At 38.1% G+C, this 19,609-nt stretch overlaps 1 protein-coding gene across 2 annotated transcripts; it reads left to right on the top strand.

Annotated features, from left to right (window-relative positions):
* Positions 1 to 5: 5 nt before the first annotated feature.
* FAM72A (family with sequence similarity 72 member A) lies at positions 6 to 15,492 on the top strand. Of its 2 annotated transcripts, none has more exons than XM_074308988.1 (4): positions 6 to 3,150; positions 4,522 to 4,599; positions 8,869 to 8,993; positions 15,265 to 15,492. In XM_074308988.1, exons 1-4 carry the CDS (start codon positions 2,999 to 3,001, stop codon positions 15,357 to 15,359), a joined length of 450 nt encoding a protein of 149 aa, XP_074165089.1. In that variant the 5' UTR covers positions 6 to 2,998; the 3' UTR covers positions 15,360 to 15,492. The 2 variants fall into 2 exon arrangements, with proteins under 2 accessions (XP_074165089.1, XP_074165090.1); XM_074308989.1 differs by lacking the exon at positions 15,265 to 15,492 and adding an exon at positions 10,993 to 11,040.
* Positions 15,493 to 19,609: the final 4,117 nt, after the last annotated feature.

Below are 19,609 nucleotides of genomic sequence, written 5' to 3'. Positions count from 1 at the left end.
CTCCACACCAACCCAGGAGGAAGGTTGGGCTAGAGCAATCAAAGGGCGTGGCCCATCGTGCAAAGGCGGAATCTTGCGACGAGCCTCACCCCTCTGTCCAACTAAAGTTAAAAAAAAAAAAAAAACTTAGGGAGGTGGAAACAAGATGCTCAACAACTACACGCGAACTCGAAAGGACCGACAGAACCAATTGGATCGTGACAAGGGGGCGAGGCGTTGCGGGGAATTTTCTCCAATAGAGAATAAGAATCTGAGGGGAATGTCTAACGTCTTCCAATTGGAAGCTCGAAGGGCGTACTCTTTCCTTTTCACTGGGGCGAAAGGGAAGACTTGACTAAACCTCCTTGAAGTTCACCAATCAAAATAGGAGGCGTGGCTAAATTCTTCCAACTGGCAAGCAGGATCGAACAGACACCGTTGCCGGGGCAGGCCGAACAAGGTTCTCCTCCACTCAGATTTTTCACCAGGAGGCGTGTTCAGAATCTTCCAATGGGAGAAGAGGGCGTGTCCCGTATCCCCCCCAATAGGAGCGCGACGTTGGTAATTCAAACTGACAGCCGGTCAGGAAAAGGAAAGGAGAGTGAAAACGGCGTGTCCGGTGACAGGAACCCCGCGAGGACTGAGCCGAACGGACCTGCCCTGCCCTGCCCTGCCCTGCCCTGTCCTGCCCTGCCCTGCCCTCCTGCTCTGCCCCGCCTTTTCGAGGGCGCGCGCTAGCGCGTGCGTGCCTGACCCGTCCAGATCGAGGGGGGGAGAGACCTGAGGGAAAGGGGCGCCGAGGGAGGGAGAGGCTGAGGAGAGGGGACCTCGAGAGAGAGAGAGAGCTGGGGGGGCAGTTATCCAGAGACAGGGAGAGAGTTTTGAGGGGGATCATCCAGGAAGACAAAGAGAGGGCAGAACAGAGGAATCTGATAAGAGAGAGGTTCATCAGGGGGGCTGTACAGGAGAAGAGGGAGAAGTCGGATCAGAGGCTTTACTGCAGGGAGAGAGAGTTACGGGGTGCCATCCAGGAACGAGAGAGGGCTCAGTGGAGGTCCCCAAGAAGAGACGACGAACAGCAGGCCGACGTCCCAGGAGAGAGGGGGAGGGCCGAGGCCAGTAACCCGTCGGGGCAGAGGAGCCAGAGTGAGGACGTCTCGGTGGTGAGGGAGAGAGAACCGAGGCACCCGCAGAGAGACAGGGGGCTGAGCAGCTTAGGCCGGGAAGATTGGTATTCAGATAGGCCAAGAGACATCCGGTTCGTTCAGGACGAGAGGGAACGCCACGGGGAGAGACTTTCCAGGGCCAGGGAGAGGGGGCTGAGGAGCGCCGTCCAGAGCGAGAGGGAGAGCCCCGAGGACAGGTTCTGCAGGGCCAGGGAGAGGGGGCTGAGGAGCGCCGTCCAGAGCGAGAGGGAGAGCCCCGAGGACAGGTTCTGCAGGGCCAGGGAGAGGGGGCTGAGGAGCGCCGTCCAGAGCGAGAGGGAGAGCCCCGAGGACAGGTTCTTCAGGGCCAGGGAGAGGGGGCTGAGGAGCGCCGTCCAGGACGAGAGGGAGCTCCCCGGGGAGAGGCTTTGCAGGACCAGGGAGAGAGTGATAAGGAGCGCCGTCCAGGGGGAGAGGGAGCTCCCCGGGGAGAGGCTTTGCAGGGCCAGGGAGAGAGTGATAAGGAGCGCCGTCCAGGGGGAGAGGGAGAGCCCCGACGAGAGGCTCCCTATTAGAGATCGGGATTTCAGGGACTTCCTCCAAGAAGGAGGAGGGCCAGACGAGAGCCTGACCAGGGCCAGGCAACGGGTGCTGAGGAGCGCCGTCCAGGACGAGAGGGAGCTCCCCGGGGGGAGGCTCGGCAGGGCCAGGGAGAAGGTGCTGAAGAGCGCGGAGCAGGACGAGAGGGAGCAAGCTGGCAGCAGGCGATTAAGGAGGGCTAGGGAGAGAAATGTCAGGGAGAGCTGCCAGGCAGGGAGAGAGCGCATCGACAGGCAGCTGTCCAAAGATGTCAACCTGAGGGAGAGGAAGGGGGTCAGGAGGGAGAGAGAGCCGAAGGGGGCCATCCAGAGGGACGCCGACAGAGCGGAGAGGAGAGGGGCCAGGAGAGACCGGGAAGGGGTTAGGGACAGGAAAAGAACAAGTGAGAGTCCCTTGACTGGGGTTAGAGACACGGAGAGGGGCGCCCATCCCGCAAGTCACTCCAATAGGCAAGTAACTAAGACGGAGCAAGAGAGCTGGACCTTCCAGCAAAGGAGAGAGAGGACTCGCAGAGGCCTGCAGAGAGAAAAAGAGAGCCCTGGTTTTCTGGGAGAGTCACGGAGGCCGTGGAACGATCTTCAGGGAGGGAGGGAGCTCTCTGAGGCAGCCTATGACAGACTGTTTGAAGAATTCATTTAGGGAGACAGGGGTCCAAACTAAGGAGAACTAGATTTGGGGGCAGAGAACCTAGAGAGAAAAACACTCTGCAGAAAAAGGGCTGAGGGTAGGTTGTGCTGGGGGAGGAGGGAAGGAGCAATCCGAAAATTTAGGGGAGACGATTCCTGGGAGAAAGTGATCAGAGAACCCTTGGGGGAAATCTTCTTGGGGAAGTAAAGGCTTTAAGAAAACTGGAGATGAAACCTGAGAGGAGAAAATTTTAAAGATAAAGGAAAAGTACAGAAGAGAAATCTGAGGGGGGGGAGGATAATTATTGAGACAAGTTAACAAGGAAAGCTTCCATTAAGATAGGAGAAAGGGGAAAAACAGCTAAGATAAAAGGTACTGATAATTCAGCAGCTCATTTTTCCCACACACACACTATTCCCTGAGCAATTAAGGGAAAAAGAAACTTTACCCCTTCCCTGGCTCCTTCTACAGGAGAAAAAAAAAAAAAAAAAAGCTACGTGTCTTTCAGTCTGAGCAATAAGGTCTAATTTCTTGCTTAGCCCTAAGACTTCTTACTTCAGTCTTCCAATTTGGGGTTCCTGGACTGGACAGGGCACAAGCCCTCCTTCCTTTTTCAAAACATTCTCCTGATCCTCTCTTGAGTCATCATGTCTACCAGCAATTATAGCTTCAAGAACCGGTGTGTGTCTATCCTGTGCTGCAAATTCTGTAAGCAAGTGCTCAGCTCTAGGGGGATGAAGGCTGTCTTGCTGGCAGACACTGAAATAGACCTTTATTCTACAGACATTCCTCCAACCAAGTAAGTCAAGCTGACCAGGTTTAAGAAGATTTCAGTTCAGTGATATACACCTCGCCTTACCCCCCCCCCCCCTTTAACTAGAAGGGGAAAGCTGAGGTTGGTCCTCTGGGAGACAACAATGAGGTTATCATTTCGGAGTGCCAGCCACTCCCAGACTTAGATTTAGTATCGGATGATCCTGTTGGAGAAACACTGAGTGGGCTGAATGTCTGGACATGGTCTGTGGTTTAGCCATAGTGGTCAACTATGATTCAAGACTCCAGTTCAATTACAACTGTGTGACCACATAGCCTTAAAGTCTAAACTCTGCTACTATTTCATTGTATCTGGTATTCAGTGACTTAGTGACAAGTCTTTGTGATGCTCTTCATTATATTCTCAACTTTGATTTTAATTGAACATGAAAATGAAGGAGTACTTTTGAGGTTATGATTGACCTGAGGGATGGCAAATAGCTATTCTTTATTCTCATTTAGGATAGAACCAAAGAAAATAGATTAAAATGGAAAGAGCTACTAAGATTTACTATGATAATTTCATGATAATTGGCAGATTCTATAAAAGGTAACCAAATGGGATTGTGGAATCTTTTTAACTGTACTTCAAAAATAGGACAGTTGCTGATCTGTTCATATTGGGTTTAAGTTTGGTCCTGCTTATAGGAAAAGGAATGGGTTGATTACCACTCATTGGCCATAAATTGTGTTTTATCTAATGCTTAGAAGCACACACAAAAACTTTTTCAGTATCAATGCATGTATCTGTCGAGGAACCATGGTATATGGTTAAATTATAGTGGGCAGAATATTTTTCTTATATTGCCATGAGGTAAGTGATATCAGTATTATTCTCCCCATTCTGAAGAAGAAGAACCTTGAGCTCTTCTTTTTGTTTCTTGACTCATTTAGAGTTACAGACTGGTCTATGGCAGAGCCAGACTTCTGACTCCTAAGTTCCGTGCTTTGTCCAATTGACTACATTGCCTCTGAGTTCATATTTGAGGCAGGGAAGTGAAGGTTCAAAAAAGCAAATGGCTTGCTGGTTATCTTACAAGTTAGTGCCAATGGGTCAGGAATCTTTCATGTTGATTGCTGTTCTTGTTAGCTCATGAGAGATGGGACTGTAATGTGTTGAATATATGTGGATCAATGAATAGTAGAAAGAGAAAAAAGTGAAAGATTTATTAGAAGTTCATGACAAGTTGGCAGATGTTAAATGGCCCTTATGAAAAACAATGTAGTTCTGCCGGTAGGCAGGAGCATAGACTAGCTGGCTTTTTAAGGCTTCTTCCAGGCCTTTGAATCTACCAAATCAGTGCTGCTTCACTGATCAAAAGAGCAATTAACTGTCCTTACATGTTTTCCCTTCTAGTGCAGTGGACTTCATTGGAACCTGCTATTTTACTGAAATCTGCCAATGCAAACTGAAGGATATCGCCTGCTTAAAATGGTAATTTATGGCACTGGTTTGCTTTACCTGTGGATTGGAAGGACAAGTGTTGAAGCTGAATTAGAGTGAAATGTAATGGGTTACATTTAGCACTGGTTGCCATCTGTGGGTTGAACTGTAGATCCCTCTTCCCTATGAAAGGCACATTTAAAAGTCATTCAGAGAAAATAACTAGAGGAAAGTTTATTAAATTACAATTTGAAATATCAATTGGGGCAGCTAGCTGGTGCAGTGGATAGAACACTGACTGGAATCAGGAGAACCTGAGTTCAAATTTGGCTTTGGATACTTAACACTTCCTAGCTGTGTGATCCTGCTCAAGTCACTAACCCCAATTGCCTCACACACCAAAAAAATAAATAAAAAAAAAAAAAAAAAAAAAAAAACCCACTTCAGGATGAAGTTTGATTCAATGATTTCTAAAGTCTTTTGTAGCTCCAGCTATTAAGACCATCTGAGATAATTCCACTTATTTGCTATTTACCATATGACCAGATAATAAATGATTTATGAAAAATTCAGATCTTCTTTCATTAGCAGGCTAACACTAAGAAGGGTGAAAATTCCACCATTTACTTTACTTTTGAACATTTTCAAAGACAGCCAAGTCTAAAATTAGAGTAGCCAGCTTGTATTTGGTTTTCAGGGACACGTTGTCCTCCTATTGCTCCATCTGGTGGATCAGTTCTTGGGTGGCAACAAGAACTAGAACATACAGGAGAAATTCAAACTAGCAGAAATCTTGGATCTCCAAAGCTAATGATGTTTGTTCAGTAGATAGTAGAATCCAGAGTATCCTGGTATCTTATATAACAAACTTCAATCATTGCTCTGCCTAGAAGTGAAAGGCACTGCTGGTATATAATATTAATTTACTTTTGCATTGCCTATGACATACATCAAATTAGTTGATCCTCTCAACAGACTTGTGAAATACATAGTACAGGAAGCTTATCTTTATTTTTTTGGCACCTCAGATAGGCCATGTTATATAGTGACTTACCAAAGTCTCACAGCTAATTAAAGCAGAATCAGAACTTGAACTTGGACTTTGACACCAACTTCGTTGTTCTTTTCATTGTACCACATGCCTCTTTACTGCTGAGTATCTGAAAAGGCTCTATTATGAGAATTATAAAAGAAGAAATGGTGAATTTTTTGTTCCTCCAGTCTACCTGGTCCAGATACTTTTGTAGAATTTTAAGTGGAATTTTTAAGTCATAATTTTATTGGTGTGTCTTTTCCACTGCTGAAGCTCCAAACCCTCATAATAGACAGCTTTCATGAATTGGGTTGGCTAAAAATAATAATCATCATTTGGTGAGTAAACTTCTGATAATGAATTTCTATGCACTTATACTACTCCTTGGAAAACAAGCTTTTGTTCCAGACTCAAAAGCCTTTCCAACCTAGTGGGACATTGCAGAGTTCACATTCTATTTGGGTTAACATTTAAGAATCCAGAGTCCCTATAACCTAAATGGCTCATGATGAAGCATAGAATGGGATTTCAGTGGGAGTCTATAAAATAAATATAGAAATGGATTGGTTGTGAAGAAATAATTGCTTAAGGTATAAATAATAAATTAGACAAATATAGTCTGATTTCTTAACAGATATTAAGGATAAATAAAATATTAGCCGAGAAGTTTGAGAATATAATAATATAAAATAGTTACTGCATTTTACCTAGAATTTAAAGGGAAGCAGAGTCCCCCTAGTCTAGAAATTTCAACTGCAATATCCCCATCATTATTCTACTTGAAGTAGATGCTGCAAAAGTAATACCTGAACTCCCAAGTTTGTTTGCTACCACCTCCCACTCCCAGTTGTCCATTGCATTTGGGAAAAGTTCTAATTCATAAGGAGTTTTCATTTATGTCAATTCAAAATCTGATTCCCTGTGACTTATAAAATAAGTCAAATCTCTTCCAGGTGAAGACTTAGTATATTTGAACAATATCTGTTCCTGCCAAGCTCTCTCTTCTCTGGGCTAATTATTGTCAGTTCCTTTTACCCTTACCCCATGGGAAAGGGGAATCAAAGAGTCTCCAGGGGCAGTCTGTTACTCCTGGAAGTAGCTCTAATTGTTAGGAAGTGTTTCCTTAAATTGAACCAAAATATCCTTCTCTGCAATTTTCTTATGGTTTTGAGTTCTACTATCCTGGTCATCTTCTTTAAATCCAGTTTGTTAAGGGTCTTTCTTAAGTATGACAACCAGCACTACACACTCTATTTTAGATCTACAATTCACTTGCATTTCTGTAAATTGCATAAGGTACATCTGTTGATGCTGTTGATGTGTTTTCTTTTTTTGGCTGCCACATCACACTGATGATTCATATTGATCTTTTAATTTCCCTTTCTTCTCTCTCCTCCCCCTCCCTCTCCCCCCACCCCCATGAATGTTAGTTCCTTGAGGGTAGGGACTTTTTATTTTTCTCATTCTTTCCACATCACTTAGCACAATACTTCCCATCTATCCCTTACCATTGTATTTTGGGCACAGTAGGTAATTGTTTATTGGAATTGAATAATTTGCTCTAGCAAAAGTTGTATCTTTTTCATACAAAATGCTTTCTAGCTATGTTCTCCCATTCCCCTTCCCACCACAACACACAATCTTCGTCAATTATTCACATAATACATCTTTTTTTAACCAAAGGATATAATTTTATACTTGTCACTATTGCATTTTATCTTGGTGTCTTTAGCTTATCATTCAGCTAGTCATACTAAAAATAATAACTTACATTTTCAAATATGCAAAGTATTTTACTATTTTACTTCAATTGTATCTCAAAACGATGCTATGATGTAAATACTACAGGTGTTGTTCTCCCTATTTTAAATTTGAGGAAACTGAGTCTCAAAGGGCATAAGGGACTTGGCCATCATCATATAGCCAATAAAGATCAAATACAGAATTTGAACCCATCTTATTGACTCCAATACCAGCATTCTGCTTAGTGTGCTATACTGCTTTTCCAGATTTCATTGTCAAAAGTATTTAGCTGTCACTCTCAATTTTATGTCATTTGCAAATTTGTTACATATGCTACTTATCACTATGATTATGTAAAGTTATGACAATCATGAGAACAATGTGACTTAACGGAAAGAATATTGGTTTATCTAGATTAATTTTTTATATGTATTTTCTGTTATTCTCAGATTATAGTTCAACTACACTATACTAGAACTTTTTTGGAAAGCTGTCTCAGAATATATTCTATTCTCTTTTTGTCTCTGTCCCTGCTTACACTCAGCATTGAGGTACATTGACAAATTGACAAACCATTTTCTCCACATTATGTATTAAGTAAAATTATTAAAAGATATATATGATTGAATATGTTAGAGAGATCTTTCATTTTATTGCATTATTTGGGGAGCAGATAGCTGAGCTAAATACTTTATTAAATTATTGCTTAATATTTGTAATCACATATAAAAGACATAGAAACTGTTTACAGAGAGAGAAAAAAAATTTTTTTTGACTAGGAATCACAGGGATACTACCCAAATCCTGATTCTGCTTTTTCCTATCTTGTGTGATCTTGGACTAGACACCTCAAAGTGCTGGGACTCAGCTTTCTCCTATATAAAAAAGTGTGGGCTAAATGACTTCTGACAATTCTTCCACCTCTAAGTCTGTGGTTCTCTGAATTCACACCCACAAAACTTGTGTTATTGAGGCAAAAAGGGGATAGGAATTGTTATACAAATAATTTGTTTACATTGATCTAATTCATTGTTTAGCTTTGCTATTATAGATAATAGCCATAATATAACCCTTAAAGTACCATGAACCTACCAGACACACCCTTTTTTGTATCCCTTGGAGTTGTAGAATAGTTGAGTTCCCATGTCCTCAATTAGCTCATTTGTAAAATGAATGGAATAGATTAAATTCTTGAGGGCCCTTGTAATATATCCTGATCACAGGATATATTATTATAATATATCCTGATCACAGGATATATTATAATAATATATCCTGATCACAGAATCTCATGTTCAGAGTGGGAATGAAAGTTTGAAGCCATCTAGTGTAGTCCATGATTTAAGACACGCCCCTACAATATTGCCTAATATTGATTGAAGGATGAATGGAATGTAAAATCCTTGAGGCCAAGGACTGTTTCATTGTTGTCTTTTTATTTACCTCACTTAGCACAGTTTCAGGCTCTTCTTAAGCACTTAATAAATGCTTTTTAAATGAATGAATATTATTCAAAGGGTGATGATTCTTGTTTTATATTTTAGTGGGAACATTGTAGGTTATCATGTGATCGTTCCATGCAAACCCTGCCTTCTTTCCTGCAACAACGGGCATTTCTGGATGTTTCATAGTCAGGCAGTTTTTGGTATCAACCGGTTAGACTCCACTGGTAAGAAACATCTCTTATCTTATCCATAAAACACAAACATAATTCAAATTGTCATTGTTAGCTTCAGGATTCTTTTGGGTTTTAATAGGTTTAGAATAAAGCTACATAAAAATATTTATCTTAACAGGTTTAAAATAAAGCTATATAAAAATATTTAAAATCACTTGCTAACATTTGTTCCTAGGTGGCTAGATAGTAAAAATGTTATTGCAGATTTTAGACTAAAAAAAAGTTACCCTTGATAATTACTTTGGTAAGAAATTATGCTTTCAATGCTTTATGGATATTTACATGATGCATGATACATGATTGCTTGGAGCCATTCAATTGGTCATATAAATACATTTCTAATTAATATTACCTTAGCTTTGAAGAAAGCTTGATAGTCTTGAGTCAACAACTAGCACCAAAGTTTTTACTATTGCTCATTTTAAAAAATATATATTTTGTACTTAAGAAGTTTGGTGGGAGGGTTTTAGGAAAAAGAAAACCTTGGACTTAAAAAATGGTAAAAATCTATTTCAGTGTTCAAAATGTGTATTACTAAGCCCTCCCCACATTCATTTTCTGTAGAGTGAGATTCATTCATCGCCTGGGACCTAACCTTGGTACCCAATTCATCATTCAAGGTCCTAATTTAAGAATCTAGTAGTTAAAACAGGCTGTTTGCACTTAAGTGCCACTCTGAATTCCCTCATGTGAGATTTAAACTCCTAATTTAAGCCCCCAGATGTATATTTGTGCTAATCACAGGTCACATGGGGCACATTAAGGGAAGTTTTTGCTTTGATACTATTTTTCCTGTATTCAAAACACAGGACTTAAAAATTCACTTTAATATTGCTTAATTTTTCAAAGATAAAAGCATTGCATTATTCCATTCATATCAATCTAATCCATGAGAAACAGATGTATCACAGGATTTCCTTCCTCCCTTCTTAACAGAGAAAGGAAGGTACTGCTTCTGTCAGATTCAATCTCTTAGTTTATTTTTCCTCCTTTGAAACAATTGTGCTAAAACTACTTCATGTCCCTGAGTATTGACTCCAAGAATCCTTCATAACATTGATACTGTAATTGAAGCAAATTTTTTCTAGAAATTTGCTTCTGATGGCATGGAAACTATCTTTTCAAGTCTCCTGGGTAGCAGATCAAAGGAATATCCATGAAATCTTAGAAAATCTCTGACTTCAAAATGATGTCTCTTCTAAATCCCAATATCACTTCAGTTAATATTATACTAAAAATCACCCCAGAAAGATCATTATTCCCATATTATGGAGAATTCCCAGAGAAGCTTTCAAAGCCTTCCTAGATAACCTATTCTAAAATTTCACAACTGGTAACATTAGCAAGTTTTCCTAACTCTTAATGGGTCCTCTACAAATTCATGTTAAGCAGAGCACTGCTCTGCAATCTTTAGTCATTTCATGATCAACTCTCTCTCCTGTGAATACTTTCACTCTTTATGAACAACCAAATTTAGTCCCACCTCCTTACTCTGATGAATACTGTCTCTTACTGGGAAAACTGAGACAATCAGAAATGGACTTCTTTAGTCCCTCCATATGTGCCCCAACCTTTCTATATCACTTTTTTCTGTCTTATCTTAGAAGAAATGTTGGGTTTCCTTAGCAAGGCCAAACTTTCCCCCTACCATTTCATTCATGTTCTCCCAGCTCATCCTGGAACTTACTCTATTTATCATTCTTTCTTACCATTCTCAGTTCCCCTTCTCAGTACCCCTGGCATCTTACAATCTCTCTTCCTTTCCATTGGTTATTTCAAACCTGACCAAGCACGAAGCCTAAGACTGTGCTAATCCCTTGAGCTACTATATCATTTCTCCTTCTTTCAATCTTAAGGAAGAAAGGTAAAAAGAGTATTCATTTTATTTCCTGACTCTGAAATCCCTGGCAAACTTCTGCAATAGTTTCATAGATTTAGAATTGAAAAGGATAATTTATAGGTCATCTCAGACAATTCTTTTATTTTACAGATGAGGAAACTGGATGAGGCCCATGGAAATTAATACAGGTAGTAAATGGCAGAATGGGGATTCAGACTGAGGCCTTTTACCTCTAAAGCTAATATTCTTTCCATTGTATCATACAGTCCTCTACATCCTAGTGAAACTACTCTCAAAGGTCTTAGCAATCTTTACCTTTTTTTAATAACAGCTTTTTACTTAATCATTAGAGTAATTCAAGATTTAGCCAAGTTCAGGCATAGCTAAAGTGGTTCTGGAAAGTTACCACTAGTGTGCAGGTATTGGTTCTAAATGGTAGAGAGTGAATTACAGTTAGTACTGAACAAGGACCAGTCTGAAGGCTCAGGTTACAGAGATGCCCTAGTGAAGATGTATATATTGGGGTGAGAAATCTTCAAATAGATGAAAAAAAGGGAGGACTGAATGGGATTGATTGGATGAAGTATTTCTCAGAATTGAGTCACATGATCCCTGTTCCCAGAGCTGAGATCCTGGGAAGAGGGGGGGGTCATATGATCTCTAGAGGGATAAACTTTGAACCTTGGGATATAGGAAGTTAATGAATTTGCAGGAAGTGATGTGACCTGTGGGAGGCAGCCAACATTGGTGATCATTGGTCAAGGATGGTTAAATCCTTTTAGTCTATCCAATAAGAGGCTCTGGTCTTTTGCTTTTAAGTCCTGGACAAGGCTAAAGCTGGTCCCAGGTTCCAATAGCATGTGGTAGGAGTTGGGATGGCTCCCAGGTGTGTGTGAGCCTCTCTCTGCAGGGATTAAATAAATGAATTCTCTTTGTGTTTAAAAAAAAAAAAAATACTAGGTTTTTATTTTTAAATTAAAATATCTTTTAACATTCATCTTTGCTAAACCTTGTGTTCCAAATTTTTCTCCCTCCCTTTCTCTATTCCCTTCCCCTAGATAGATAGCAAGTAATCCAATATATGCATTGCAATCTATATAGCACTTTCTCAGTCCTTTTGCAGCTACCCAAAAAGCATTTGATCCTGTTGATAACTCCCTCGTTTGATATTCTCTTCCTTAGGTTTCTATGTAACTGAACTGTTACAGTCCTTATACTGCTAAGGACTGCTACTCTTACCTTTTCTTCATCCTGATCTCTGAATGCAGAAATTCCCCAAAGTTCTGCTCCCAGCTTTCGTCTATCTATGTACTCTATGTATCAGAGCTCCTTAAACTTTTTCTACTGACAATCTCTTCTTGCCTGAAAAATTTCTACATGAACCTTGGTCTGTAGGAACATAAAATAGCTATACAAATCAAATATTTATTGATAATAAATCATAATTTCACAACTTCCAATTCAGATATGAAATGCCATATGGTTTCATGAACCACAATTTAAGAAGTTGGGCTCTATGTGATTACTATGCCTCCATCTATTTTCCCTCTGTAAATGACTCCTAATTGAGATTTTCCCCTTCACCCCGCCCCCACCTCTCACCTGAGCACTAGACTCAAATGTCTGACTCACTACTTGTTATCTTCAGTCTTATGTCCAAAAACGAATTAAGCATATCATGGTGTCTCACAGTTTGAAGAGATCTCAAAGGTCATCTGCTCTAACCCATCCTTGAAAAATGGTCATCCATCCTTTGTTCAAAACTTCTATAATGGATAATGCTTCCCAAGTTCCACACATTTTCCCTAGCTTTGCCCTGGGGAACCAAGTAAACATTCCCCTCTTCCTCATCCTTCTTATTACTTAAAGATAGCTATTAACTTCTCCTGATGTCTTTTCTTCAGCCCTCGAATGGTATGATTTCTAGTCCTTTCAAAAGCCTGATTACCTTCTTCCAAATGAATTCCAGTTTGTCAATATTCTTCTTGAAATTGTGCCCAGAAATAAACACAATACTCTACAATAATTTGACTAGATTAGAGCAATTTTCCTTGTTTTGGACTTAGCCACACTAAATTTAGTATCAGAAGTTAGCATCCTCGAGTTTAAATTCTACTTCTGATACGTCCTAGTTTTGAGACTCCTGGGAAAGTCACTTAACTTCTCACAACCTGAGTTGCCTCATCAATAAAATGGGGAAATTAATAGCACCAAGATTGTTGTGAGGATCAAATGGAATAACACATGTGAAACACTTTGCAAACTTACAATCACTATATAAATATTTTAATACAGTCTCTGGTCACTTTTTTGGTTCCTCTATCACCTTCTTGAGTCAAATTGAACTTGCTATCCACTAAAAACTGGTCTTTTTCACCAAAACTGCTGTTTTAACCATACTTTCTTCCATTCTCTAATTATATGATTGATTTTTTTTTTTACTTAAGTATAAGCTTTAATATTTTACCTATTAAATTTCACCCTTTCAGATTTAGGTTTTTTTTTTTTTTTTTTTTTGATCCTGATTCTAGCATCTTATGTGTTAGTTTTCCCTCTTAGATTCATATCATCTACAAACTTCACAAGCTGGCTCATTAATCCCTTCCACTGAGAGTGTAAAAGCATTGGTAAACATAAAAGGGCCATAGAGATATCACAAGGGTTTTCCACTAGAAAACTCTTTTTAGGTTGACATTGATAAATTTATCATTCAACCATTTGGTTCATTCAACCATTTCCAAAACTGCCTTAACTGCTGTATACTAACATCTAGTCCATACTTCTCCATCTTCTAAGAATCTAAGACTTTGTCAGAGGACTTGTGAAACCCAAGTACACTTCACTGGTAGCATTCCTAAACTCTGGGTCATACTTAACTAACCCTCCTTTTTTAGACAGGTTTATTAAACTGGTAGCTAAGGTAAAGTTGGAGGTATGGTTTTCCTTAAATTTAATTGTCTCACATTTCTTTTATACAAAACAAATGAAATTAGACAAAAATTCTGTTTGAATGACTACAAGTAAAGAATAGTTGTTAATAGTTCAATGTCTATTTAACCTTTTAAAAAATTATTTGCGTAAAGACATAGCTGTCATGCTTATTGAATTGCAGATGCTATATAGCCAAGTAAGACAAACTAAATGAAAGAATCAGGCTTCAGAAAAATTTGACAAGTCAGATTTGGACCAATGTAATAAGATGAAATTTGGAAGGCATAAGTGTCAAATCTTATCTTTGTGTTAAAACAATCAACTTCAAACAAGATGAAGTATGACTAGACAACAGCTGGTCTGAAAAAGATCTAGAGGTTTTAAATGAACACAAGCTCAGTAGGAGCCAATATTGTGAAAGTTAAAGTAATCAAGAAAGATCGAAAATCCAGGAATAAGGGACATACTCTGGTCAGATCACATTTATAATATTAAATATTGCTCGCACTGAAATCCATGCCCTGAGAGCCCTTCCATCTCTGAAATTTTGTGAACTGTCCAGTCATTATTAGAGTGCCCATTGTGTCCAAAATAATTCTTATTCTTTGCCAGTTATTCTGTCTTTTAGTGTGTATTATGTGTTTCCATGAAATCTGAGCCTTAAAAGGTGACCACAGTTTTTTCTCTACCTTTCTATTGCTACAATCTGATCCTATGACAATTACTAAGAACTGTTTCCATTTTGGCATTAAAATATAATCTGCCACTTTCTGAGAGCGTATCATATAACTGACGCCAAAGCCTTCCATACTTATAAGGAAAAAAGTTCTAGATAATTTCATTGTAATTGAGGACACACATTCCAATTCTATTCCATATATTCAGCCAACCAATCAGACAATATCAATGATGTCCTTGCCTTTAAGGAGTTGATATTACCCTTCAAATTATTTAGCCAAAAAAAAGGAGAAAATAGATCCTGTGAGATCTCCAGACTTGAAAATCAAATTAAATAAATTAGAAAATTGTCAAACTATTAATCTTGAAGGCCTGATATTAAGCTTAACACAATCCTTAATATCCCCTCCATCAATGAAATTTTAGAATGTAATTCCTAAAGTTTAAATAGCCATCATTACGCATTTTAATGTAAAATTTACTTTTGAAAAATTAGATCTGGGATAAATTATATTGACTAACAACTACTATTTTGCAATATTTTTTTAAAAACCAGATTGAGTTAGTATCAGGACTAAAGAATCCACAATATAATAGAATTCTGGAATTGGACAAAAAACCTGGGTTCAGATCTTGGCTCTACTCATTTCTGTTGACATCGTTTCAGGCAAACCACTTTACCTCTTTGGGCCTAAGATTCCTTATTTGTAAAATGAGACAGGTTTGAACTGGATGGCCACTAAGATCTGTCCTTGCTCTAAAACCTATGAAAAGGAGCTTGACTTCATTAATTTGATGACATTTTTTTTTCAGGAGTAAATCTGCTACTTTGGGGCAACTTGCCAGAGGCAGAAGAAAGTACAGATGAAGACATGTTAGACATTTCCGAGGAGGAATGTATTAGATGAATGGAAACAGTGATGTGTATATTATATTAAGACTCTTTTTCCTATTTAAAAAAAAAATCCAAATATATTAATGAATGAACTTTAAAACTGCAAATAAACAGACCAAAGGATTTATTGGAAGGTTTTTTCAGAATGCAAAGATTATATATGTATTGATTTGCTCAGAGCTGCCTTAGTTTCGTTTGTTTCTATATAACTATAGTTCATTTGGACTTTTTCATTCTGGTGCATTCTTAACTTTTCAGAAAGAGAATATTCTCAGTCTCTTTCAAGTGTCCTTGTGTTCTTTCATTTCCTAATGTAAGGAAATTTTGCTTCCATCTTGATGCTAAATGATTTTAATTTTAGATTTCTAGGACAAATACAATAGTACCAACAAATAATCCAATCTTATTGAGTTTTAATAGGTGATAATAGAGCAGGCTGTCAGGTTTTCATAAGCATTAACTGTCACGTTTTCTTTTCGTGAAAAATATCCATAGCAAGAATCCTTATAAAGTGGCAAGTAAAACAAATGAAAATTTGCCCCATGTGGCAATATTCTCAGAAAGAATAATCTTGATATCTTGCCAAGAAAGTCAGTTAAATAGATTTGTTTAAGGAATTTCAATATCTACCATTTTCAAATGTTGCATATCCTGCTTCATCAGAAACCATTTCAAATACTTGTTTATGATCACTTCTAATTTTTTCATCTTCCCTTGCCTTCCTCTATAAATGATGAATTTCATTTGCTATGTAAATAGATTTACCCCTCAAGTTACACACAAAAAGATAAAAATAACTTGTCCCTTAATAATTTGCACATGTTTATTCCACATAAAGAGCTGTTTTTAGAGCCACTCAGGATTAACAAGTCAGAAAACTTTTGGATTCTTGGATTATAACATTTGTAACTCTCCATATCGAGCTTTAAAATGTTTTATGGATATCTTTTGTTATTTTTTCATAGTCATTTTCAGATATCATCCTACCATGAACCAGTGAACTCATTATAACAAAAACATTTAAGCCATACTTAAGCAACATTTAAGTGCTGCCTGACAGCTGGAGATGCCATATTCTATACCCATAGTTCCTCTCCCTTTCTCTCTACTGAAAGAAGGTCTTGCCTTTCTTCTCTTCTTTGGATCTGAGATTTGTCATTAGAACTACTCATGATTCACTTTCTCTTTAATGTTCTTTTCCCTTTGTTTACATTATTATACATTTAGTGGTCTTTACATTATCATACTTATTGTATATATTTTTTCCTGGTTCTGCTTGCTTCAATCTCCATCAGTTCATACAAATTTTCCATGGGAAGCATTTTGATAATTGTAATTCCAAGACAAAATGAATTACAGATTTGCAAATGTAAGAAATCAGTATTTTTAACTATCTAACCAGGACATGTTGGACCTTATCCTGGATGCAGACATGTGACCTCAATCCTCAATTTCAAAGCTGAATAAACTAGTAAATAATAATGATCTATTTTGAAAGTCTGTAATTTCATTAGTTTTTGGTACTTTCTCCACTGACACAGCTCACAATCTCCTCATGCCTTTTATATTAGTCATCATGAACAGTGTTGGTTAAAAAATTCTTACCTAGTAGACAATTCTCTAACATTGTATCAATAAGCTTAAGTCACCAAAGAGAAACATACAGTCCCCAGGTCATTATTCTAGAGTTTTTTTCCAGGTTGCTTTACCTTCCAGATTCCTCTTTGCTGTCACAGCCTTTCTTGGGAACCACACTGAGGGTGTGAAGAGGATAGGACTTTAGCTGATGAATAATCTTTTAAACATAGTGTTCAGTAATACCTGCTCATAATGTTATAGGGTTAACAACAACCCTGTGAGATCAGTTAACGTATTATCCTCATATTACAAAAGAAATGTTCAAATAGGTGAAACATTTACCAATGAGGAAACAGGCTCAGTTGAATTGACTTGCCTCAGATCACAAGTAGCAAGTCAGGTTCTGACTTCAAATCCAACATGCTTTCTATTTTCCCAGCCTTTTTTTCTTCAGATCACATAGCAGGAAGTATCAGAGCCAAGGCTTGCACATAAATTGTATAACTTTTCCATTAGGCCACTGGTATGAGAACTGAACTAAAGTTTAACCATATCCATGTTTGAATACGAAGCACGGGCATCAAGCTTTTTGAAATAAAATAGAAATTCAATAAAGTAAAATTCAGATAGAAAAATAATGTTGGGTTTTTTGTTTTTATTTTAAAATATATTCTCTAATAGTGTCAATGTCTCTTCTCCAAAAGCCTAAAAGAGAAGACTTCTTTCTTTTAAAAAAATTTTTATTAAAGCTTTTTATTTACAAAACATGCATGGGTAATTTTTCAACATTGACCCTTGCAAAATCTTGTGTTCCAAATTTTCTCCTCCTTCCCCTCCACTCCCTCCCCCAGATGACAGGTAGTCCAATACATGTTAAATATGTTAAAATATATGTTCTATCCAATATATGTATACATATTTATACCGTTCTTACTGTACAAAAAAAAAAAAAAATCACATCAAGAAGGAAAAAAAAAACCTGACAAAACAAAATGCAATAAAAAGAGTGAAAATGCTATGTTGTCCTCTCTCTGGGTGTAGATGGCTCTCTTCATCACTAAACAATTGGAACTGGTTTGAATCATCTTATTGTTGAAGAGAGCCACAGAAGACCTCTTCTAGAAGGGTTGATGAGGGAATGAAAACTTTCATGCTGAACTACAGCTCTTAACACAAGTGTCACCAGGAAGATAAGAATGTCTAATGTGGTTGTTTCTTTACACAATCCTCCTTGCTGATTCAATTAGAGGAGATAAAAAGTTCCATGGAGAAGTGGATGGCAAGAACTTGACTGAATAGAAGGTCCCTCTGCTTTCTGTCTAGCTTAAAAGCAATGGTTGGCTGACTCTTCTAGGAGAAAACGCAAGAGCAAAATAGCAGTGATTAATTCAAGACGCAAATGTCAATTCAGGTTCAACACGTGAGCATTTCTGCGACTTGTATGGCATTTGGTTAAACACAATTTCAGTGAGGAAAATTTGTGAAAAAATCATTTGATAGCCAGCAAAACTGAACTAGCAGATATTATTGGACAAAGATTCTAGGACAAATTACTTTTAGGAGGGTATCTTGTGAGATGTGAGTCTTTTCCTCTCTCACCAAGTGGTCCTGTGTGCAGCTCCCTTTTTAAGGAAGCCAGAATTAAGCTGATATTATTGAGTTAGGAGACCTGTATCCATATTGGCTCTACCCTGCATTAGCTATGGAAAAATCACTATATATTATGTCAAATAGGAATAATATCTTTGTTATAGGACATTTAAACATTAAAAGTTTTATACACATGTGAATCATTTGCAGTTGAATTTATGGCCTCATCAAAAGATATGACCTATCCATGGAATCTCATCTGGTATGGCTCATCTAAACCTTTCCACAAATCTTTTTTAGAAGATCTAGCCAACATGCTGAGTGAAATGAGCAGAACCAGAAGATCATTATACACTTCAACAATGATACTGTACGAGGATGTATGCTGATGGAAGTGGATTTCTTCAACATAGAGAAGAGCTAATCCAATTCCAATTGATTAATGATGGGACAGAATCTGCTACATCCAGAAAAGGAACACTGGGAAATGAGTGTAAACTGTTATTTTTACCTTCTGAATCCAATTCTTCCTGTGCAACAAAAAATTCGGTTCTACACACATATATTGTATCTAGAATATACTGTAATATATTTAACATATATAAGACTGCTTGTCATCTGGGGGAGGGGGTTGGAGGAGAAAAGGAAAAAATCTGAATAGAAGTAAGTGCAAGGGATAATGTTGTAAAAAATTGCCCATGCATATGTACTGTCAAAAAATGTTATAATTATAAAATAAAATTAAAATTAAAAATAAAAAAAAAGAAGATCTAGCCAACATAACTGATAAGGCCCTCTAGGTCTTGCCATTCCTGGGGATCTAGACACAACAAATGATTTTGTGGGTACTAGTTCTACCCTCAGGCTAACCATCATAGTGCATGGAAGCCTGCATTGGGTTTGGGAGAGTAGAATTTTTTTTTTATTAATTTTATAATTATACATTTTTTGACAGTATATATGCATGAGTAATTTTTTTAATAACATTATCCCTTGTATTCATTTTTCCAGATTTTCCCCTCCCTCCCTCTACTCCCTCCCCTAGATGATAGGCAATCTCATACATTTTACATGCGTTACAATATAACCTAGATA

The sequence above is a fragment of the Sminthopsis crassicaudata genome, chromosome 4, assembly GCF_048593235.1.
Source record: "Sminthopsis crassicaudata isolate SCR6 chromosome 4, ASM4859323v1, whole genome shotgun sequence".
In the NCBI taxonomy this organism is placed as follows: Eukaryota; Metazoa; Chordata; class Mammalia; order Dasyuromorphia; family Dasyuridae; genus Sminthopsis; species Sminthopsis crassicaudata.
The sequence above is the reverse complement of the archived record's forward strand: the minus strand, read 5'-3'. Positions and strand labels throughout refer to the sequence as shown.

What these genes read in the sequence shown, in the direction of transcription:
- FAM72A (XM_074308988.1), top strand. Translation starts at nt 2,999, where the DNA reads ATGTCTACCAGCAATTATAGCTTCAAGAACCGGTGTGTGTCTATCCTG. An exon ending in ACAGACATTCCTCCAACCAA is followed by an intron (nt 3,151 to 4,521) that starts GTAAGTCAAGCT and finishes TTTCCCTTCTAG; the next exon opens with TGCAGTGGACTTCATTGGAA. An exon ending in GATATCGCCTGCTTAAAATG is followed by an intron (nt 4,600 to 8,868) that starts GTAATTTATGGC and finishes TTTATATTTTAG; the next exon opens with TGGGAACATTGTAGGTTATC.